The following is a 24,593-nucleotide window of genomic DNA, read 5'->3' on the forward strand; positions in this document are numbered from 1 at the left end:
AAGTACAGAATTTGGTACCCGACCATAGTTAAAACAAAGCAGTGAATCAGAGAAATAAAAAGTTTCATCACTAGAAATGCAAATGTAGCAAGAATCTCACTATCACTAACGTTATCCACATTTATATTTAGATGCAACAAATGATATATCCAGCTACAAAAAGGCCTGAAAGTCAGAAGTTAGAACAGAAGTACAGAGAGTTGTTCCTATGAAGATGATCTTATCTTGTCACATTGGTGTAAATCTTTGGTCTGAACTCGGGCTTTAGGCCTCTGTAAACATCCGACTGTGAGATTGGTGGTCGAATCAGGCTCCTTCGATCGAAAAACATCGAATATTCGAGGTCACCCCTAGAACTAATTGTATTATACTGTATTGTACTGTACGGTTTGTTTTTTTAAAATCTTTTTGTACCAATTATATTGCATTATGTTTAGATAGGCCAGGATTTCAGTTTTCCAGCCTTCGTCTTGGGCCTTCCTTGACCTCACTTGGTCTTGGCTTTATGGACGCTATTTCTGATTCTCACTCCACTTGTGGACATTTCAGTCATCTTACAGATTGACATGCATACTGTATGTGGCAGTTTTTGTTTTATTCTGGCATGTCTATTTGTTTGTTTGTTTTTTTGTTTTGTAAAAAATAAATAAAATCTATTAAAAATATAAAATAAAGTAAATGTTTTTAGTGCACTTTCTGATCTATGGTGACCGAGAGAGGGCAGTGAGTTTCTTATTCCCATTTGCTGTGTTTGAGTGATCATACCTGCAGTGCTGAGCGGACAACAACAGATGTTTGTTTTAGGATGTTGTGAAGCAGTTCCAGAAGGGCTTGTAACACTAGATGGCTGATCTTCCTCCCAGCATGCCCCTCTCCATCCAGGTGGACTAGTGCAGCCTCTGAGAGGGTGCTTACCACCACCTCTATTAGGCCTGTGCAGTAGAGGAAAAGTCATTGGATGAAATTTTAAAGGAGTTTTGGATACAGTGACTTGTTGGTATCAAAACTTACAATTTTAAACATACATGTAGATACATTAAACATTGCACAGGTAACATCATAACAGACCCTAAGCACATGGTCATGTAAACAAAATACGCATTCTGTCTCTCCATTGTCATCATATCAAATTTACTAAAATATCAGTTTGCTCACAAACTCATTGTGTGAATGCTGATTCAGCAGCATTCACAGTATTGTTATCCGATTCTTCATTCTTAAATTTCTTTGATCGCCTCTATCTTCTGCATACGTTCAGCTACAAAAAACATTCAAATATCAAAATGTTCAGCTCTTTAAGCACATGATGAGACATTTGTTCTGCTATTTATACTTTTTCAAATATTAAGTTACAATTAAAGTCAATGAGAGCAGGCTTCAAATCCTCTTCTACTTCAAAATCTATCTCCTCTATACTTTCACCTACAGACGCAATTCAAACTTTAAACCATTCATGAAAAATTCAGCTATTAGGCTATATCTCAGCAGTTTAATATATTTTACAGTTTTTGTGAAATCACTGTTTAAGTTTACTGTTCATTTCAGGATTTCTCTGCACTGATAATGGGTGTGTATTGCGTGACTTACAGTGGGTGATGTCATTGCATTTCACAACTCATTTTAAAATAGACAGAGAGAATAAAGAGAGAGATTTGCGCTTCCCAGCAGCTGCACTGACGTTTACCACTGTGGTGCCACGATGTGTGCCGAATGGATTTCGCTCGCTTGCCACTGCTGTGCCACTGTTGTAACACCTACAACTTTCATACAATATGGCTATTATTCTACTTTTAAAGATATCATATTAGAACAATTATCACTTTTCCACATTTCTTACAACTTCACCTTCTTCTTCCACATTTTAACCAGCAATCCAGTTTAGCTTTAGCATTAGCTTTTCAAAAAAAACTTTAAGGGACCGTTCGGTATTTATGGAATGGACCACCGGAGGAAAAAAGGGGAGGGTCATGTCTTTTTATATTTTGCTGAGGGGAGGGTCACCCAACTTTTTTATTCATGAAAAGAGCAAAATTTCAAAGTGGCTTGTTTGGTGCATATTTATCCATGTAGCTCTCAGTCTCGGCCCCCTAGCAGATGGGTCTGACCGCATACGCGGAGTTTGCTGGGGGGGGGGGCAGGAGGAGCACTGCCCCCCTGGTGGCTCAAACGGGTAATTGCATTGTTTAAAAAATTAGTGGAATACTTACATCTGGCATGACCAGATATTAAATAAATATCTTAAAGTGCCCATATTATGAAAAAATCACTTTTTCTGGGATTTGGGGTGTTATGTTGTGTCTCTGGTGCTTCCACACACATACAAACTTTGAAAAAAATCCATCCATGCTGTTTAGAGTGAGATACGGTTTCTGAATGTGTCCTGCCTTCAGTCTCTGGGTGAGCTGTTCAAAATCGGCACGGCTTGTGACGTCACAAGCCGAAACGAGCAGGCTAACCGCAACCATTAGCTCGTAGCGTTAGCATGCTAACGCTAATGCTAACGCTAGCATGCTACCTCGTCCTCAATAGCAAAGCACTGCTACAACACACACAAGTTCACCATAATCTACAAAAGAACTACTTACATGTGCGCCCTCATTTAGAAGTCTCCCAGCTAATCCTGCCTTGTAACTGATCAAAGTTGTAGAAACAGCCTTTCTTTTACAGTCTATGGAGCTAGCTAGCTGACATGATCTACATCTGAGCTACTGCGCATGTGCAGTGCAATCAAAGATAGTACAGAAGAAGAAGAAGAAGAAAAGGTCTCACTCTGTAGCTAAAACAGAGACCAGCTGAAAAGAGGATCTGCAGCAGTGAGAGAGAGCGGTGCAGTACAACAAAAATATGGTGTTTTTTGAAAATTAAACCATGTAAACCTATTCTGGTACAACCTTAAAATACAATTATGAACCTGAAAATTAGCATAATATGGCTGCTTTAAATAACACAAAACAACTAATTGGTGATAGGTACATCTGATTTCATATACTGCTTTAGTTAAAAAAAATTATTACCTGGCTGACGATGGGAGCAGCAGGATGCAAGTTACTGTTGCACTAGTCTGGACATCTTGCCGTGCCAACCTTGCAATAAAGGTTTCCTAAATGCCATGTATATTAATGTGATGTCAGCTTACTAATTGATTGCGGGTTTTGTGTAGATTTTGACTTTTATACGTTTATTCCACTTTGTTTAAACGGCGAAGTGGAGAGGCCTCGTATGTGACGCTCATATCGGCCTTGCTGGATACACCGTGACTCTGTTTGTGGATCTACTGATCGCTGTGGATTACTTTTTTTCGTGTCATTGGATTACGGCAAAATGCGGATCTTTTTTCTCAACGTGTCTTAACGTTTTATGGTGTGACTGCGCTTGGTTTCTGCGTTTGGAGAGGCATCTCAACAGACTGTAGATCCAACACTGATTGGTCACTGTTACATTTTAGTTGAATCTAAGCATCTGTCTATTGCGTTCCAAAACAGCCGTGCCGCAATTGGATTTCATAAGGGCGAATTGTTAAATTGTTACAATGTAACTTAAAAACTTTAAAAATAAACATGTGTGTTTTGGAATATAAAGTTCAGCTTCGGCAGCTTTACCTATGTGCTAAAATATACAATGACGAAGCTTAGTGACGAGTCCATAGCAACCAGTGTTGAATTGGTTATATCCCAGCGTCCTTTGCTGAATGGTCTCAATGTTTTATTGTTTTATTTCATATGAATACTAGTTTACTAGAGGAGTAACTTAGTATTTGAAGTAATGCAGTAATGCATGAAGTGTGCATTTAGTTTCCATGCTTATTGTGTTTCCACAACAATGTTAGTGAGTAAATCTACTGAAATAGCCACCACACCATAACAGAGGAGTGTGATGTGTAAGATGAGAATGCAGAGGTTAACTCCTGTACATCATGGTTGTAAAAATCAAGTGGTATCTGTACTTCTTTGTTAAGTGCAAACTTGCACGCAAGGGGAGGGTCATTCCTTTTTTTCAAATCGTTTTGCAGGGTCATAGGAAAATTATTACTGACGAGGGGAGGGTCACGTCTTTTGAGGTTAGAGGCCACAAAACTCCTCCGGTGGCCCCTTAATTAAATAACGAACAGACCCTAATAATTCCACATATTTTTTACATTAGTGGTGTTATTCAACTTGTCAATGAAATTCATACTTATTAAAGCCATTCCCACTTTTCCAACTATTCTCAGTAGTTAAACTTCTTCTTACGGATTTAAGCTATTAATCCAGTTTAGCTTTAGCAATTTAGCTATTCAGCAAACCACCTCCTTCTACATTCCAAATAACCAACACACCTCCATCTCTCTCCTACGTGTCTAAGAATGATAATATACCTGAGCCTGACCTGAGTAAATGTCTGGTTCGACTCCACAGTGAATCAATAGCTCCTGTACAACGGGAGGGACACTCTCCCTCCTAAGTCGATTACTATTTAAACGGAACTTAAAGCTGTACAGGTTGAATTCTGTGAAAGGCTGTGAAAGTCTGATAGTATCAACACACCCAAGTCCACAGAATGGTAACACAAACAGCAGCAACAAAAGACAAATCAATTCACATGCTCACCTAAAAATACATTTTGTTCTCCTCTTTGTATCTCTGTGCCTTCCCTCACTCTATCCCTACAATGAAAACTGTCCAATGTAAAACAGGTTGTAAAGCTGCTAACCCTTACTAAGTCATGAATAAATAGCTCTTACTAAAGAGCAAAGCCATGTTCCTTTGCTCATTAATAACATGACATAGAAGATACTCTGCATCTTGCAGCTCGATCTGTGTAGTTAGCCAATGTAGGCTTCTGTCTCTGAGGTGTTCTCGCCACACATCTCGGTATAGTCTGGATAGATTCTGCCCTGACTAGGTTGGCATTAGAGTTTAGATTCTCGGCCCAAGCTCGAGCCCGACCCGAGCCCGACCGGACCTCGGGTCGGGCTCAGGCCGTTATTTTCCGCCACATCCTCGGGCCGGGCCGGGCCCGGGCTGGACCGCGCCTGGGCAGGACCCTTGATCAAGCAATTTATTTATTTATTTTTTTTTATCCATTACCTTATTATCCTATTTGGGTGGGGAGATAGCTATGCCATAATCAGAAATATAATAAATATATATATATAGGCGATATAAAAGTAACAAATGTGTACAAAAGTTAGGCTGCAGTTACAAAATGCAGCACGTGTCATGCGCGGAGTCTCCTCTCGCACGCATCACACCGGGAGCTTGAAGATGTAAAGAAAAAAAGAAAAACAGGAGAATTAACTTTAAGCAAGTGTGGAGGAAAGTCGGAGGTATGGAAGCAGTTTAAACAAGTCGTGGGCAGTGACAACAATATGTTGTTCATCATTGTTTCTTTTTTTTTTTTTTTACGTTTCTTCATTCGGATCCACTTGCGATCCGTTCCATTCTAAACAAACAGCGCAGTTTACAGGCTTCGTCCTTGTTGTATTATTCTAAACAGATTTCTGCAGTTCAAACAACTCTGAATTGTAGTTGAGAACGTCAGTTATAACGGCCCACGTATTAAAAAATTGTCGGGTTTAAATCGGGCTCGGGCTCATAATTACAGTTAATGTGTCGGGCCGGGCCGGTCTCGGACACAACGTGCTCGGGCTCGGGCAGGTTCGGGCTTGATTTTTTGGGCAGATCTAAGCTCTAGTTGGCATGACACATGCCTTCAAATACAAGTACACTGTGCCAATACTTTGGCTATCAATAACTACAAAGTCATACATTTTCATTTATGTGGAAAAAAACAGATAAATAACTGTCTTCACTGGGGAAAACACACCCAGTGTTATTTTCTATTCCAATAGATCTTTATTTAGAATGTAGACGGTGTGTGTGTTTATTTTTGTGAGTGAAAGTGCAACACTGCAGACACTAGAAAGCTATCAAGCTAGCCTGCTGTCAGTGAGATGTACTGTTACTTTGTCAAGCTGCCTCATAATTAAATAAACAGACTGCACTACTTTGGACTGTTCAGTCAAACACAGACCTCTATTGTTGTTAATGTGATCCGACAATGCAGTCCTGTTTATAGGAAAACTCTGTTCTAGATAGTTGCTCATGTATATGTTAACATTATTCTGTTATCTGTTGAGAATAGCTGCCATCACTAAAAACAGACATCTTTACCAAATAACGGGATAAATTCTATCAATTAAATTCTCTAAACGTTCCTGATAATTTAGCCACCTATCAACCAGGCATTATAGCTACATAATTAATGAAAACAAACATTACTCTTTGATTATGTACCTAAAAACTTGAGGCATATGCTTATACTGGCAGTATACACAGATAGCACAAAGTGTGCTTATAACTGGTATTCATATGGAATATAAGGATATAAAAATTCCCTTTTGAGGAGTCTTAATTTTGCAACTGAGAAAGTCAACGTTAGAATAATCTGTCATATTTAGACAAAACAGCACTAAATAGCCAATATGTATGTTTTTATGCTTCCACTCCACCTTGACTAGGTCGACTTAAAATGGGCTACAAAGAGTAGACAAAGCAAAGTTGTCTTGGAAAGGGAGAGCTACAATAGTTCCAAGAAAGTAGTGAAAGGCTGGAAATAGAAGGCAATTTAAAGCATATCCAACATTATTTTGAAATGTTTTCAAGTGTTAGTCACACATTGGCAGCACTCTGTGGCTGTCGACATTAAAAATGTTTTGATTTTGTTCCATTCAAACAAAACATGCCTGATTACATACCAAAGACACAAATCACTAAGCATGTACATATTAGGGCTGTCCTCGACTAAAGAAATTCTTAGTCGACTAACACTTATATGATTTTGTCGATTAATTGATTAGTTGATGTAATCGACAGAGCTGTGCTCTTTGAGAGGTGGTTAAGACTAGAAAAGCACAATATAAATGTAGTTAATTAACCATCTGTAAAACTGAGTTTCTCCACAATTAATCCTGCAAAAGCACCACTTTAAATCTTGTGCTTACCAGAAATGTGCTCATAAGTTTCTTGGAAATGAGTAATTAAGCATGAATAACCATAAAAAATGACTCATCAACTAAAGAAATCTTAGTCGACTAAGACCAAAACGACCGATTAGTCGACTAATCGACTAAGAGGTGGCAGCCCTAGTACATATATATTTTTAGGGGATAGAATTGCTACATATTTGGTGAGTTACTGTAAACACACTAGAAATATGTGAGATTACAGTGATACAAATAAAATTAAGTAATTGACATTGCTCATAAATTAAACAACCAAGGAGCATGTCGGTTCTTAATACAATGCCACTCATTTGACTGAATTTTAAACAGCAATGGTAAACGAAATAGTTACAGATTAAAGTTCAACTATATGAATAAAGAACTGACTTTAACAAGAAGAGAAATTTAGATTCACATCAATACTACAAAAGGAATGTGACTATGGCAACAATGCTTGCAAAGCAGAGTCTGTACTGCACTGTGGATTGATGGTTTTTACCGGCATCTTTTTTTCTCAACTGCTTGCAGGCTGTATAAAGCCTTTATTTTCAGCTGACTGAATGCCTAGTCGTCTGAAAGCCATAGGACAGTTAAACATTTTCCAACTACAGTCTCCAATTTAAAATGCATGCTTGACCTTCTGTGCATACCCTTGATTAAATCATGCACAACAAGCACCAAGCTGCTGCAGAATAGTCGTGCAAACTTTAAAGGAAAGGTTTCACTGTTTGCTATTCACACCAGATTCTACACGGCTTCCTAAATTAAGCTGTACAAATCATCAGGATTGTGGGAAACAGAGACAGTGTTCTGAGCATAAAACGTTCACAAAGTTCCATAAAAAAATATTTTCAGAGTAATGCGAGCAGCTAATGTAATGACCCTTTTAGAATGAAACAAAAATAGCAAGTGCGGTTGGATATGCGCTTATTGTGCAAAGTGATCCAGCTTTGTTTGGCTCCTTTCAGGTATTCAGTCAGTTATAGATCAGAAATTGCTCTATAAACGGTTGTACACACACACACACACACACACACACACACACACACTTTTACTAGGGATGCTGTATCTTTTGCAGGTGCACATAAAATGTATGTTGTCATGGCAGAGCACCTAGTATTAGCTCTGTGCATGTGCATAATGTAATGATGAGTATTGCTGTGACTGACGTGTATGCATAACTAAGTGTAATCAGAGGGATAGCAACTTCATTCAGTTGATACTAATCTACTAAGTCAATTTAAAAAATGTTCATGCTCATTTTAAAGCTGGATGAATAATTTATGAGTGTTGTGCTCTGTCCTATTTTGAAGTTTGGACTTAAAAATAGACGTTCTACAATACTTTGCGATATTATCTATTTATAAACCCCTATAAAATTAGTTCTATTGGGAATCAACAGGATGGATGGCTCAGAGCATTAATGTCTAAGCAAAACAACAAAGTTTTATGGGGACAGAAAAACCTACTAAACCAAAATACATATGATTAATGAGTTAATGAATAATGTTTTAGTTAATTTAAGTTCAATCTAAATTGAAAATTGAAACTTTGTACACACCTAAGTGTGTACAAAGTTTCAAAAATGTGACTTTTCTTATTTAGGTATGCATGATCTGGGTTAGTCTTCTTCAAGGATAGAGTAAAGCATGGTACGGTCAAATCAAGTGTGTGCTCACTGAATACCTAAATGCACATAATTTCATTCTCCTTATTGATGTGATCCTAAAGGCCCTTTAACTGGTAGGTCCTGGGCCGGATACAGCCGGTGACTGATTTTGTGTAAATGCCCTTTTTTGATTTCCATCATCAAATCAATAGAAAACATTTGATTCATAATACATTGTCTAGAATGTATGCACCCATGCTTTTGGTCCCACCCAATAGCCAATAGAAGTAGTCACTTCCATCATATTCTGTAGTGCATTCAGTATTAAGCATTCATGCATTGGTCAAGAAAACGACCTGACTGACTCTACAGGAGCAAAAACTGTCACCACAATTTGGCACTCTACTTAAAAAAATATATACCAAAAACAGAACTCATACCCAAACGACAAAACAGGTATCTTGTCAATGCAATTACTAGAGGACAGATCTTTGTGGTATAAATTATGCTAGGGGGCATAATTGATTGGACACAAAGACATCTATAATGGTTCTTCCACACACGGTGTGGAAGAACCATTATAGATTTCTTTTATACACTGTTGGGGGAAATAACCTGAAACCAATTTAAATGGCAATTTATAGATGCAAGTTCCACAGACACTAGATAACACCGACGGAGAGGCAATTACCTAAAACATTCCTCTGAGCTTCTCACAGAAGGTCAAGAGAAATAACAAGGATTGGTGGTCTATCAAACCCAGAGAGGAACCTCAAAGACCCTTAAGGATTCTAAAGACACATGGAGCCCCTGAAGACTTATTTAATTAATTAAAGGACAAGCATGCTTTAATCAACTGACACCTGTCAGCTAAGGGCTTGTTCAGGATGTGAACACTTCTGAACTGAATGTTTGCTGCATTACATGCTCTAGATGTGTCCATTTCCTTATCAAATCACACAGTAGTAGTGCCTACAATTTCACTCTCAGCAGAGAAGGTTTAGGCTTCATTTCCTTATATAATCAGATTACAACCTATACTTTCTAAATTAGTCTGCTACATGTTCACAAATTAAATCGGAGCAATCCACGATCATTATACAAATATGTTTGTTTAGAAAGCATCTTTAACTCCCACATCAAGTTATTCTTCCCCTCCCGCCTCTCTCTATCTCTCCCTTTATCAAATTGTCACTCACTTCAACCTCAAATTTTCTCCTCTATCATCTCTGTTCCCCGTCTACTCGCCCAAATGCACCACATTCTCTGTGTATTCCATTCTTCCTCTCTGTCACCTCTCTGCTACCCCTTTTACCTCCCATTTTGCTTTACTGGTTCTGTCATCGTTACCCTCTCTCATGCTTTTTTGCCATGTTCTTGTTGTTCCGTTCTCCCTACCTATCTCTGGCTTTCTCTCTCTTTGCTCCCTCTGTCTTCATTCCCTAGGGGGTATTATCTCAGTCGGAGGCAAATCTGCCCAATTATAAACCTCATTTCCTCTCTCTCTCTCTCTCTCTCTCTCTCTCTCTCTCAGACACACTCACACACATATACGCTCCTGCATCCACCAGCCCCCCACATACACAAACATACAAATCTTCTCTATCTCACACATACACAGAAGCATAAGCACAAATACATTCACACCAGCACAAAAAACCATCTCCCTATTTTGTTTTTCCTTCACTGTCTCTTTCACTTCTTCACAACACACACACACACACACACACACACACACACACACACACACACACACACACACACACACACGTACGCACACCACCCTTACCCTCCTCTTTCTGTCACACCTTAAAAAAGCCAATTAAACACGCTTCCTCCCTTCTCTTCTCTCCTCCTCTCTCTCTCCCTTCTTTCTTGCCCTTGCCACACTGATCTGGAGTGAACCACAACTATAAGAAGGGAGAAAGAGGAGAGGATGAGATAGAAGAGGAGCCCAAAATAGAAGCTAGGGGAGAAGGGAAAAATTGGAACAGAGGAAAGAAAGGAGAGTAGTTGATGGGGCAAGATATGAGCTTGGTAGATTGGAAAAGTGGATGGTAGGAAAAGAGGGACAAGAGGAGGAGAGCAAGTTAATACATATAGGAGAGTAGAGTAGAATAGAGGAGAGGAGAGGAGAGGAGAGAGATTTGCCCGGCCAGTATTAGTGCTGGGTTGACAGTTTCTTGTTGAGTGGGGAGCTGATTGGACGATAATGATGTTGACTACTAAACTGCCGCACTGCTGACCCAATGGACATAGAAGGAGAGGAAGGGTTGATAGTCGGAGTGGTGGTTTTGGGGAGGCAGGAGGTGCAGAGGAAAAGATGGATAGACAGAATGAGACATCAAATGATGAGTAAAAGAGAGTGAGACAGAAAGAGAGAGAAATTAACACAGTCCTAAATAGTATTATGTGTTGTATTTTCATTGCCGCTGAGAGTTGCAATTATAGCGCTGAACTGTGGTTCCTGAAATATTTTCACATTTGCATATGCAAATAAACACACACACACACACACACACACACACACACACACACACACACACACACACACACAGAGGCAGAAGTATTTGTAAATGTTTTAATTTACTGCACTAATTCTCTATTGCTAGATTTAGGCTGCATCCGTACATGCCTAAGCTTTGTGACTTACTATTCCCTCTTCTAATTAAAGTCATAATCCCAAACTAGCTCTTGGGCGATAAAATTGGCCTAAAATTACCTAACATCTAAAAAAATGTCCTCACTCCAGAAGGACACCCACCATAAATTTGACTCAATCCCCTCTGGAATCACTTGCAATCGACTGGAAATTCTAATATTATTGAGTTTCACCATAGCTGAAGGACAAAAAAATGTTCCTTTGTCACACACACACACACACACACACACACACACACACACACACACAACGCCAAGGTTGTTGACCAGAAAAGGCATTATGCTGCAGTAGAACAGCAGGCTGGGGAAAACAAGATGTCAACAAGTAACATGACAATAACTAATGCTAGCAGAGTAGATACATTATATCCACAGTCTGTGCAGTGGGGTCAAAGACAGACAGGCCTCTAGAACTCACTCACTAATAATAGTACTAGTGTAAGAGACATTACAAAACAAGAAAAGTAGTTTTTTAAAAGCAGAGGAAAGTTACATCCTCCCTCTCTTTAAGCATACTGTATGTTGACATACTGTACTGTACCTTGTTGGTATAGTGGCTCCAGGTCCAAGACTGTGTCTCCACTAAGATTACACAGCAAGGCAATAACATTTTGGACCATCCCACTGGTAACATTACTACTGTTGGCCTACAAAAAGAAAGAAGAAGAGATAGATTAACTAGGTTACAGGTCAGTTAACAACATCTTGTATTCCATAATTAGTCCACATGTAAATGATAGTAGGGTAGTGAACTTCCACACTTGGTGAGCACCGTTTATCGTTGAAGCGACATTTTGTTCATAGACTTTCATCCCGCTTTAAACTCACAACACAATAAACACCACTTTTATACTACACAGCCATGGCAACAACTATTCAAAGAGGATAAGAGCAGGAGGGGAGGATTGTTAATCTTCCTAGTTACCTTTAAACTGTTCTGTCATTTATCATATGGTTAAGGTTGGAGCTCCAGTGAATTAATGCAAATCAATTCAAATTCCAAATTACTGTGTGTGTGTGTGTGTGTGTGTGTGTGTCCACAGAGAAGAATTTGATATTTTATCTAAGAAGAATCCTATGTACTGCCTACTGTGAAAATTGTTATTGGCGCACAATGTTGAGCAGAGGATCAAATGAATGATGTCTATCAGAGGATGGTGTAGTTGACCTTTGATAATGAATTGGTTTTGAAAAGAACAAGGAGCAAAGCTGTAGTCTCCACTTTCCACATGCACCTCTACCTTCTCCTCCTTTACTTTTTATCCCCTTATTGTCTTCTTCTTCTTCTTCTTCTTCTCCTCCTCCTCCTTGCAAAACCTTGCCTCCTTCCTCCTGCAGAAATTCACTTCTCCTTCTCTCTCCTGCCCTCATTTCACTATTTGATCCTCTCTGAGATACACCAGCTCTGCCTGCGGGGTCTGTGCGCATCAGTGTGATCTGTGTACGAGCCGATAAGCCTGGCTGGTACTCATCATGTGCAGTAGCCTGAGGCTGAAGACAATGACATCAATTCACACCTAGGACAACCTGCCTGTCAGTAACAACAGATGATAAAGCTAATTTATTTTGATCTTTATGGACTAATGAGCCGTGAAAGGACTATTATGTACATCACTGAAAGCATAAACCTGACAAAGAGCAACGAGGAATGGGAAACCAAAGTGAATTTTAACATGGTGACTCACTGTCCTGCACCTTAACTCACAGAGCATTCAACATGTATAAGTGGTGTATCTACAGAATGTACAGTAAAAATGAGGCAGGATTTGTAAAAGTCTTTGACTGCAACCCACTGATCAGGCACAACAACTAACCAGTTAAAGAAACATGGTCTAGTCGGCTTCCTGACGTCCTTTCATGTCTGAAGCAGGGCTACTTCATCATCAAGACAAATACAATTAAGTGAGTTTCTCCATGACAAGTGTGATCACCAGTGGCAGGTGTAATCAATCCAGATTACAGTTCTTCAGGCATCATAAATCAATCCAAACGTAAGCAATACAGATGGCACTAATAGATTCAGACATGACTGGTTCAGAGACAGGAGTAAACAATCAGGAGAGGAGTTAATCAGGCTGTTGGATAACAGTGTTTAACATTCTGCATCAGCTAGTCGGGGCTGGACAGGCAGCCATGCAGAACACTGATTATTTAGTGAGTGTGAGTGCGTGTGTGTGTGTGTGTGTGTGTGTGTGTGTGAGAGAACCGTAAATTGTTTGCTTCAGCACAACTGTTTGTGAGTTCATTAAAATTGTGCATATGCAAAAAGGGTCAGGTAAAATAAATTGTTTACTGGAAACGTTGTTATGCTTCACTGATAACAGACAAGTGCTATGTGTTTGTGTGTATGCATTTGTGTGGGATCTTAGTGGTGGAGTCCATATTCTAACTCTATTAACCCTTCCTCCTTCTCAATGGCTGACCTGCCAGTCAATTACACCAGCCCTCTAATAGGTCAACACCACTCAGACTCATTTACATAACTACATTTATAAGGGTTAGAGGAAGTGAAGTAAGAGAGGAAAGGAGACAGAATACAAACTGAGCTGTAATAAAATGCAGAAATGCCATAAAATACAGATAGTGATAACTGACTTTGATTAGCTGATTGTAAGACTATTTAACAGACTGACTGATTCATTGACTGAGTGAATGACAGTTGTGCTGTTATGCTGATTGGCTGAATAAAAATTGATTAATTGATTAAGTAAGACTGGTCTCACCATAATGAGTTGAAAGACCGTTGGTAGGATCTTACTGTGTTTGATCAACCTGAAAAAAAAGAAAAGAAAAAATACATATTGGAGCAGAGGTAGAAATGTTATTAATTTAGAGGCAATTCACCACACTGTTCACACATACACACACACCCATATGCACACCCACTGGGCGGTTTCATCTTCATTAAGGTTGGAGTTTCGCTACAATGGCTGCTGTCTGGTACCAGTGACATTGGGGATAGAAGAGAGACAAAAGGAGGAGACACGATGAGAACAGAAGAGTGAAAGGAGGTGAGAGAGGAGAGGGAAGGACAAAGAGGAGATTTAAGGAGAGGATGAGGTAGAAGTAGATTACATTTGAAGAGGAGAAAGGAAGGAGAAGATTAGAGAATAGAGGAGAAGATTTGGGTAGAGAATAGAGGGATGACAGAGTGGAACAATTGGATAGGAGTGAAAACAAGAGTTATGTGGATGAATCCACGTAGAAAAACTAGAAGAAAAGCTGTTAGAGTAGAAGAGCGAGGGAGAGAGAGATGGAAGTCTATATTACCAATGACATTCTGTCTACTTACTGATTAAAGTTCTTTGATTTGAAACCAATTACTGTGTGGTTGGAGTGTCAACACATATGAACACATACCTTGTGTGTATAAGAAAGCAAGAAAGCATTCAAGCTGTAATGGGAACAAAGCCAGCTGAAGTCAGACTGGTGTTAATATGCTGACGGTAACAAAGCCCGACCACTGATTTAAAAACCTGTCTTCATTTTAAGTATGATTTATAGCTTGTCTGGCAGGCATCACGCCACTTATGGAAACCTTTTTGTAGACGTTTCAGCAGCAAAAACATTGAGGATGAAACTTTTGATAATGTGATGTTCTTCGAACCATCTTAGAACGTAGGTGTATTTGATAAAAGTTAGATGTTCCCGATAAATTTGCATCTGGTTAGTAAAATAGAGTGACAATTTGCCATCAAGTCCTCATAACCTTTAACATTCCCTTTGTACTGCTTTGTTTTTCTTGTACTGGTCAAATGCCTACTTTATACCTTTACTTTATGTTCTATATGTGTGCTAAGATACATTCAGACTTTCCCTTATTTGATCTAATAAAGTTTGCTGCAGTCCTGTAACCTACTTTTTACACAGAAATCAATACCAGTTTCATTTTATCTTATTGTGTGCTGAGGAGATATTCCCTACACCATTACACCAACTTTTGAGCAAAACGATCAGCATTTGCAAAATAAACTGTGATTAATTGGACCGAGCCGTAGATCCAGGCATCAGGGTGTCATGTACCAAATATTTTCATGCAACCAACCTGCTTCAACATTAGAATTGTTACACTAATTTCTGTATACTCTGCCAAGTTTGTTATCTTGAATGAGTCTCTTTCTTTGCCTTATTCTTGAGTTAGGCCATAACTGAATTGCTACTATCAGAACACCTACTGATCTAACAGCAGTGTTTCCTTTTCCTTTTTTTAGCAGTGGGGACAGGTCTGTCCGAACAACAACCCGACTCGGAAGAAAGCGAACATTTTGACAATAAACTACATCAACACAACAGTATGTGGAGTTAAACTGGATGGGCCCAATAACCTCTCAATAGTTCTACTTGTTGTTAAATTGCAATGTGAGCGGCAGCCAACAAGGGCAGGATAATTTAAAAGGCAACCGTGACTGCATATGCTTCTGCCCTATTTCTGATACCGTGGTGGCAGAAATTTTGCCATGGGGGGCCGACACTACAAAATCAACATAGAGGAAACACTGAACAGTATTCAAATACATTAAAAAGATGCTTCTTTTAAGTTGAACAGTTCCCATATCCATTATCCATACTGAGAACACTCACTATCTGTAGGACCAGGTTCTTTGTAGAAAATAGAGTTGTGCGCACTGATTATACCTCTGTAGTAGCTGTTTTTACCTACTATGATCACTGAATCCAGAAATCAATGATGCACTTCATATTTATATATTTTATAAAAGGCCTTTTATAAAGGGGCAAATATATATGTGTGTGTGTGTGTGTGTGTGTGTGTGTGTGTGTGGATGTGATGGATGGCCTCCCATTAGGGAGGTGACAGGCTGAGAGATGAGAGGACAGGCCAGGCTAGCACGACATGATAAACTGGACCACCTTTAAACGACCAGCCATACATCACAATAACAGACACGGAACAATCAAAAGCAAAACAGACCGCCTATAATAGAACAGACACAGATGACACAACCTTTACTACATTAGGCATCCATTATCAGTATTAGCTTTTTAATAGAGAATATAAAAACAACAACCACTACGCTAGATTAACCTCTGCTCTTGTTATAGGTTTGGTGTATTTTGTCTTGTTTTGGTAGTCTGTTTTTCTGTTGTGTCTTGTCTCCTTGTGATTTTCGGTCTTGTCTTGTTTTATGTTCTGTTTCCTGTTTTATTTTGATAATCTGGTTTTCTGTCTTGTCTTGTCTGGTTTTACTTCATGTCTTGTGTTTTCCCGCTCTTGTGATTGCCTGATGTTTTCCACCTGTTTCCCAGCCCTTGTGTCACCTGCCTCTTGTTACCTCGTTACCCTCTGTATTTAGTCTTTGTGTTTCCCTTGTCCTGTGTCAGATCATTGTATGTTGTTTGGAGTGTCTGTGTGTCATCTACCCTGTTGGTCTCGGTGTTCCTGATGTTTTGCCTGTTCCTGTTTTTGTTGGATTTTTTGCCTGCTGTTCCAGGACACCTTTTGTTTGTTGGATTTCATTTAAATAAATCCTTGAGATTACTCTTGTTTCTGCCATCTTGCATTTGGGTCCTACATCCCCTGAAACTCCTAACAGCTCTACTAGCTATATCATTCTGCAACACTTGCAGCTCTAAAGCTTAGTCTTGATGATTTTGAAAGGGCATATTGGCCCTTGTTATTTCAAGTGAAAAGATAATAAACACAAAAGAAAGTCAGGAAGTTATGTCTTATGTCATTTGGAAGTTTTAGTCAGTGAAATGTTCCAATTATACACAAATGACACACCCCAATGAGTTTATGTATCATCTACAGAATATTTTAAATATATTACATATTTTTTCATGCATTCATTCACACCAAAGAGCAGCCCAGTAAAACAGGCTGTTACATGCAATTAGACTTTTAGCGTGTGAAAAAAAAACCTTGGTGTTATTAACACCTAACGACTCCACTTTTCTCTGGCTTGGTGTCCAGATGACTACAGCAATATGATGATGTAATGGCTTTGCAAGCTTGAGTCTTGTCAATGCTATTAACTAATTATAAAATAAAAAAACACACAAGCAAGAATTATGATTTGCTTAAGATAGAGATTATTCTACAATCACCATACAACAGCCAACCCAGTTAATCTAAGATAAAATACCTGATACTTGGTTGATAAGCATGGCATGTGTGAAAGGGCTCGGCCACATCCACACACATTTGGCAGACAGTATGAGGACATTGAAACATACTTGGGCACACACAAGTGTAACCACACACTATAAGGTTCTTTGGCTAAAGGTCATAGTAAATGTTATTGTTTGAAGGTGTGTCTGGGCTGTGATAATGCAGAGAGAAACAGCAGGCTGCCTTCCCAACGTTAATGTCCCCAATTTACCATCTAATTACCTCTCGGCTGGCTTCATAGCCACACTTATCTAACCAAGACCCAGGCAATTTAATTTCTGATTGCATAACCGCAGTGATGGAGGGAGAGTTGTGGAGAGGGCACAGAGAAAGAGAGAAACATGGACTAATGTTAATAAATTAGAGATGGTGAGAGAAAGAGAACGAGGGAGAAAATGTAAAATATTGTTAATAATGTCAGCTGAAAAAGAGTGTGAGAAAAACAGAGATGTAGAGAGAAGAGTGCTGACACCAATTTGAAAAGTTCACGTCACTCTACTTATGTCAATGAAAGAAGGGGATGAGGAGAGGGGGAGGAAGAGAAGGATGGAGACGAGAGGGGGTAATATTACTGATAAGTATTCAGCTATGAGGGTGAACTTTGAACTCTGAGAAGGGGGGGTAGGGATGGATGGAGATGGAGGGAGAGTGGAATATAAGTGATAAGAGGTTCGTTGAGTTAGTTTTGCTGAAGTAGATAAAATAAGTGGATGGAAAGGGGGACAAAAAGTGAGAGAAGGATGCATGTTGATTCAAGCTACCTCACCCATTAACACTTCATCCTTTCTATACTCGTCTCCCACCCTTTGTCAACATTTTCTCTCCTCCCCAATGTTACCCCCCGAACACAATTCATCTCCTTGTCAGTCTATTTCCTACTTCCTCCTTCTATCCTTCCTTCCGCCCCTCCATCCAATTTTTGACTTTCCCTATTCTCTCTCCTTCTCTCTCCCTCTCTCTCCCTCTCCCTCTCACCACATTTTTCACCCCTACCTTCTGTCTCTGTCAACAACTGAAAAGAGTAGATAGATGACCAGAGAAGCAAGACTTACTGACAGCTGCTGTCAGAACACATGTATCAAACACACATACATCAGCGCATGCACTAGTGAGCGCACGCATGTACACACGCACAGGTGAGTCACCTCATAATTAGACGAGGGATCAGCAGATTCTCCGTGCAACCAAACCAGAAAACGCATCATTACCTCTTTTTATTTTGGTTATTTTGCTTCCCCAAGACATGTTTTTAGGGATGCCCTGGTAGTCCACCTGGTTGAGCATGTACCCATGTACTTAAGCTCAGTTCTAACCGCAGCGGCCCGGGTTTGATTCCAACCTGCGGTCCTTTGCTGCATGTCTTCCCCCTCCCTCTACCCCCTTTCCCGTCTACAGCTATCCTATCCATTAAAGGCCAAAAAGACCCAAAATTATCTTTAAAAAAAAATACATATTTTTAAATTCTCAAATAGCGATTTATTTAGACATTATGTGGTAGTGAATTTTACTTTAACGCCAGCAATAATTTTGTCTTAGTGTCGTATTTTTTAAAGAGTGTGCAGTACACTTTTTAACTAAGCTCTTCAGAAGTATGAAGGACTAAAAATGACAGAAGGAAAAATAAATAAATAAAGTAGAAATAAATAAATAAATGCAGAAATATAGTGAAAATAAATACATTTTGGTAATATAAATGGCTATTTCTGTATTTTTACATGTATTTATTTATTTATTTATTTATGCATTTCTATATGTATTTATTTATGTATTTATACATTTATTTATATATTTATGTAGTTATATATTTATTTATATATTTATTTCTACATTTATTTATTTCTGTATTTCCACATTTCTACATTTATTTATTTATGTATTTTCCACATTTCAACATTTATTTGGGTGCCAACATCAGTCTGAAGCAGGATTGGTTAGCTGGGGGCCACATCGCTAACCAGACAGAAGCAAACGATCCATCTATCCATCTCTGGACGCAGGCTATGTCAGTTCCCGATCCGTACCGCCTACCTTAGACATTAGTCTTAGACAGTGACAGTAGACCGTTATGATGGCAGAGATGAAGTTTACAAGGTGTTTGCTGGAGTTGCCTAAAGTATCTGTTAATGATATACGGAGGGTCTTCCGGCCATCCAGTACAACACCATGTAGCAAATTAAATAAAGGCTTCAAATTTTACGTTTCATCATTTCTTTGCAACTTTGAAGGTAATTTGCTAACGCTAGCTAGCCTGAGCTAGAAGCCTTGCTTTGGTGTTTTAAGTCATGACTCCGTCCTGCTTCAGGTTAATCATGCTTTAAATAAAGTTTAAGCATGTGTATATACCTCTCACTTAATGTGTTTGTACTTTTATGAAAGTATCAGGTAAAAACAGGGCAACAAATGAGATCTCTGTGAGAGACCAGCAAACTCCTAGCAAACTATTATGTAGCTCAATGCTGGACATTTCACCCCAAATTCTGGTCACTTTACTGTATTTGTATTTGTTTAGTATTTGGTTTAGAAGCCTTTTTTGGTGATTTTTTACGGTAAGCTAACCAATCCTGATTCAGACTGATGTTGGCACCCCCACTCAATTAGCATACAGGCGCAGGGAAAAATAAATGTTGAAATGTGGAAATACAGAAATAAATAAATGTAGAAATGTGGAAATACAGAAATAAATAAATGTAGAAATAAATATATAAATAAATATATAACTACATAAATATATAAATAAATGTATAAATACATAAATAAATACATATAGAAATGCATAAATAAATAAATACATGTAAAAATACAGAAATAGCCATTTATATTACCAAAATGTATTTATTTTCACTATATTTCTGCATTTTTTTTATTTATTTCTACTTTTATTTATTTATTTTTCCTTCTGTCATTTTTAGTCCTTCATACAGAAGTAGCTAGTGTGCAAAGATATATCAGCACAATATGTCAAGTCTTTGCACATCTTAGCTGATACAGCACCTTATGCCTGCCACTAATCTGATTACTGATGTAGAAAATACTGGCTTTAAGAAGGGTGGAAAAAGATCATCGCTAATAGTAAGTGTGTGTGTGTGTGTGTGTGTGTGAATAAACAGTTAGTAGCCTTGGCATTAAAACATTACACATAGAGCGCCTAAAATGTGCCTGTGTGTATTTGTGTGTGTCTGCTAAAACTGCAAAACACTTGGTCTTTGATAAAGAACCACAATAGTGGATTCAAAAGTATCTCCAGTTAAAAAACATATTGCGCACATACATTTTAGTTACTATAAGAAGGAATAATGTATGGTAAGAGGTGGATTCATGTCTAGAAGAAAAGGCTAACCAGCATCTATAGAGCAGCTGTTCATAGGACTTCTTCAATGGATGTGTAATACACAGTTTTCTGTACTCTCCAGTGTATGTTAAAAATACTTGGGATGGTACTGTAAGATACAGTAAGATCACATTTTGGTATTACAATGCGTCAACAGTGTTTTGTTGTCTGTGAGTGATTCAAGTGTGTGACTAATTAAGTGCCTGTGTGTGTGCAGTACCTGCAGATCTGCATGCTGTGTTCAGTCATCGATACCAGCAGTTTGAGTGCATAGAGTGGGATAGGCTCTGCTGCTTGAAGAAGAGACTCATACCTAGACACAAACATGCATGAGTACAACATTTGGCTTTCATAGTGTTAATAATTAATGTACTGTTCTGATTAGTAACAGAGTGTAAACTGGAACAAATCTGGGGAGGAGGGTAGAGAAGAGGGGGAGGGGAGAAGTAGAGTTATAATAGAAGGTGGAGAGAAGGGGGAATGCGGGAAGAGGAGCAGAGGAGAGAATTTTAGAGGCAAAAGGGAGAGGAAGAGGAGTAGTGTGAGGAGGAGAAATGGGGGTGGAAATAAAGGTAAACAAGAGGTAACACATGAGGCAACCATTAGAGAGGAGAACATTTTAAAAAGGGAGATACAAATAATAATGGTATAGGAGGGGACTGTATAGATCCACATGGAGGGTATGAAGAAAAGTGAAAAAAACACACCACAAATGTCACGTCTATTTTGTATTTTGTACTTTTACATGATGTGAACTTCTGCAAACTGCATTTGTCTGTCTCTGCTCTCCACAGATTGTACGCTGAGGCCTACACTCATAAAAACAGATGCTTGTCAGTTAGCTGTAGCTGACGAGAACTAGGATGTGACGTGAACCCACAGAAGCAGGACAAAAAAATACTCTATATATTTCATTTTAAAGTGCTAGATGTATCAATACAGTAATTATTTATCACATTCTAGTATCCATAACACAGACTGTCACCTGGTAAGAAACCCAAAGAAAATTAATTAATTGTAATAGAATAATCTGGGATGGTGGGATATCCCTGTTTCAGTTTCAAGAAATCCAGGACTTACTTCCTATCAAGCTCAGCTCTGACTTTATCACCTGCTGTCACTTAGCTACAAAGGTTTAAATTATTTCTGACAGCCACTGTACTCCAGCTGTTTTGGCTTGAATATTGTGTATGTACAGCTAGTCTTTACCAAAAAAAGTGGGGTACTAGCATAAGCCAAGGGCAAGGTTGGACTTCATAGAAGATTGTCAAAGGGGATTAAGGGAAATGTTTTAATAGAGGGAAACATAATTGATAACAATACCACTGGCTCAAAACAAGGGTAGGAATTATTTTTACAATGGTTTAATTTATACTAATTGCCTTAAAGTATCACAATTAATTATAATTAAGTTATGTTGTGTTGATGTTAAAATTGCTACTTTTCGAACCTATAATTGTTCCTACACAAACAAAATATGGAGGAGGAAAGCATAGACACTGTCAAGCTGATATTTAGAAAGAGTCCGACCAACCTTGGAAGCAGAGATTTAGTGACGAGAGCTAAGATCTGATTACAGGAACTTCCATCATCTCTTCCTTCTGCTGTCCTTTCTCCTTCCTCTCTTCTCTCTTTATTTTCCTCCGTCTCCTCATCTTCCGCAGTTCCATCAGTCTCCTGGACCAGCAGGACAAGACTGAGTTCGGACAGCACCCTCAGAACAAACACAGACCACTCCACTGAAGCACACACACAGAGAAAGAGAGTATTAATATACTTTTGGTGTTTACAATACTATATGTGAGCTTGTTTAGGGAGTAGTAGCTTTTGGCTACATCTTGGCTGGGAGAATGTTTCTTAGTTGTATTTTTGTTTCCAAGGGGGCCATTATAGGTTTGTGACATTTGACAAATGCATAACATCATATGACCACAGCTATTACAATTTACATAAATAACCAAAGAAACTGAACTTAATAAATGCCATGCCAAACAAGTAACATAAGACTGTATAATATTACACTACATTAACTTATAAAAACAGAGGTGGACTCACAGGAGGACCCAAGATGACAGGTTTTTAAAACAACATAATAGTGTGACAAACACAGTATCAATGGCATACACAAAACAAGGACGTCATTTTACCCTGAGAAACTGGTGGTTGCATGGCATGCGCCTTATCTTTCTAAACCTTCTTTCCTACTCTTTCCCATTTGCCATTTTCTCTGTTCCCTTTTCTTCCTTCCTCCCTCCTCCCTCACTCTAACATTTACTTCTATTTCCACATCTCTTCTCTCTCATTCTCTCTTCCCTTTCTCAAAAGTGACCCCCATCTCTCTTACCACTTCTGCTAAAAGCCAGTGTTGTCAGAGGGGGCAGGATGGCATCCACAACCTTCAAGGGACACAAATAGAAGAAAAACAATATTTACACGTCACACTGTATTGGTCCTTGACCAGGATACTTATCAATAAGCTAATTACATACACATAGTAAAGCACTGCATCTGGCACAATTACAATCTGTATAATTTCATCTGCAAATAATGTCTGAGTACCACGGACATGAAACAACGCAGGCTGACATTCTGTAGCAGTAGAAAATTAACTTGTAGAACATGTACCAGCAAAACAACTGTCATTGTGATGAGGGATTTTATATGTAAAAGTTCATATTTAATCTCACTGCTGAACATAAACAGAAGAAATATTCTCAAAAAAACAATTTGGTCCCTCATTCTGCAAATCTGACAACAGGATATATTTTTAAGATTAAAATGAATAGAAGACACTGTACTATATTAATTCAGTGGGCATCAACCACACAGACTATTGCCACGGAGGATCAAATTACTCTGGAAATGCACTGTTGAATGATCTCTTTGATCCACACACACACACACACACACACACACACACACACACACACAGGCACAAATCTATATTGCATGAATTTGCATGATTACTAATATTACCATAGAAACAACACTAATGCTGAGTGAGTGTGTGTGAGGTCATTACATTGAAAACCAGAGCGAGGAAACTACAAAGGATGCTGTCCACCACTTAATGGCGTGTATATTAATATCACAAACATCAAAAGACTGGATATTGTGTGTGTGTGTGCGTGTGTGCGTGTGTGTGTGTGTGTGTGTGTGTGTGTGTGTGTATGTGTGTGTGTGTGTGTGTATGTGTGTGTGTGTGTGTGTGTGTGTGTGTGTGTGTGTGTGTGTGTACAAGTTGATAGGGAAAAAGCAGTTTTTTCCAATCACCACAATTGTAACTAAAGATAAATTTCCTTTGTAACCAATACAAAAATAGTAATATACCATTTAATCTGTATTCTCACAGGACTAGAAAAGATGAAATGTTGTATATACTTTTTAATTACCATTTTTTTTACCAGACGCAAATCACAGGCAACAGCTGGTCTTCTGAAATTATACTCCTGTTTCTTCTTGTAAACAAACCTCATGTGCACATTGTTGATTAGACAATGCACAAAACACTTTTTTTCAATATACCTGCTATGCTGAAGCTACTGTATATCATTAATTCACAACAAATAAGCTAAATGTTAGCATGTGGTTCCTGGATACAGACAGTAGTCTATAAAGCTGCTCAATATATCCTGGCCTTACTAAAAGACTGAATTAATTAATCAGACAAAATAAATTTAATTCCTTCCCATCACTATTTGGTTTTAATGGGTAATGCTTACATAGCTGAAATGTTTCACTTTTTAAGATGACTAAAGAACAAATTTAACGTCCCATAAAGTAAAAGCCGGTTGTGTAAAAAAGAAAAAAAGAGAAAGAGCAGTGGGGGCAAAACTTAGTGCAAACGTTACTGTGTGAGAAGGATTCAGAGAAGTAAACTAAC

The 24,593-nt window shown here is 38.6% G+C and overlaps 1 protein-coding gene across 4 annotated transcripts in view; it reads right to left on the reverse strand.

Annotated features, from left to right (window-relative positions):
• ulk4 (unc-51 like kinase 4) overlaps positions 1-24,593 on the reverse strand; it is a 110,809-nt gene that overhangs the window by 20,174 nt on the left and 66,042 nt on the right. For all 4 annotated transcript variants that reach the window (XR_004898557.1, XM_031278304.2, XM_031278305.2 and 1 more), the window contains 6 exons: positions 23,055-23,106; positions 22,245-22,449; positions 20,931-21,023; positions 13,976-14,024; positions 11,794-11,899; positions 766-932 (listed from right to left, as the gene is read on the reverse strand). Coding sequence is in view for 3 of the 4 variants with exons in the window: in XM_031278304.2 (XP_031134164.1) it covers positions 766-932; positions 11,794-11,899; positions 13,976-14,024; positions 20,931-21,023; positions 22,245-22,449; positions 23,055-23,106 (672 nt within the window). In the remaining variant the exon portion in view is untranslated. The remainder of the gene's footprint in view (positions 1-765; positions 933-11,793; positions 11,900-13,975; positions 14,025-20,930; positions 21,024-22,244; positions 22,450-23,054; positions 23,107-24,593) is intronic.

This window comes from Sander lucioperca, chromosome 10 (genome assembly GCF_008315115.2).
Source record: "Sander lucioperca isolate FBNREF2018 chromosome 10, SLUC_FBN_1.2, whole genome shotgun sequence".
In the NCBI taxonomy this organism is placed as follows: Eukaryota; Metazoa; Chordata; class Actinopteri; order Perciformes; family Percidae; genus Sander; species Sander lucioperca.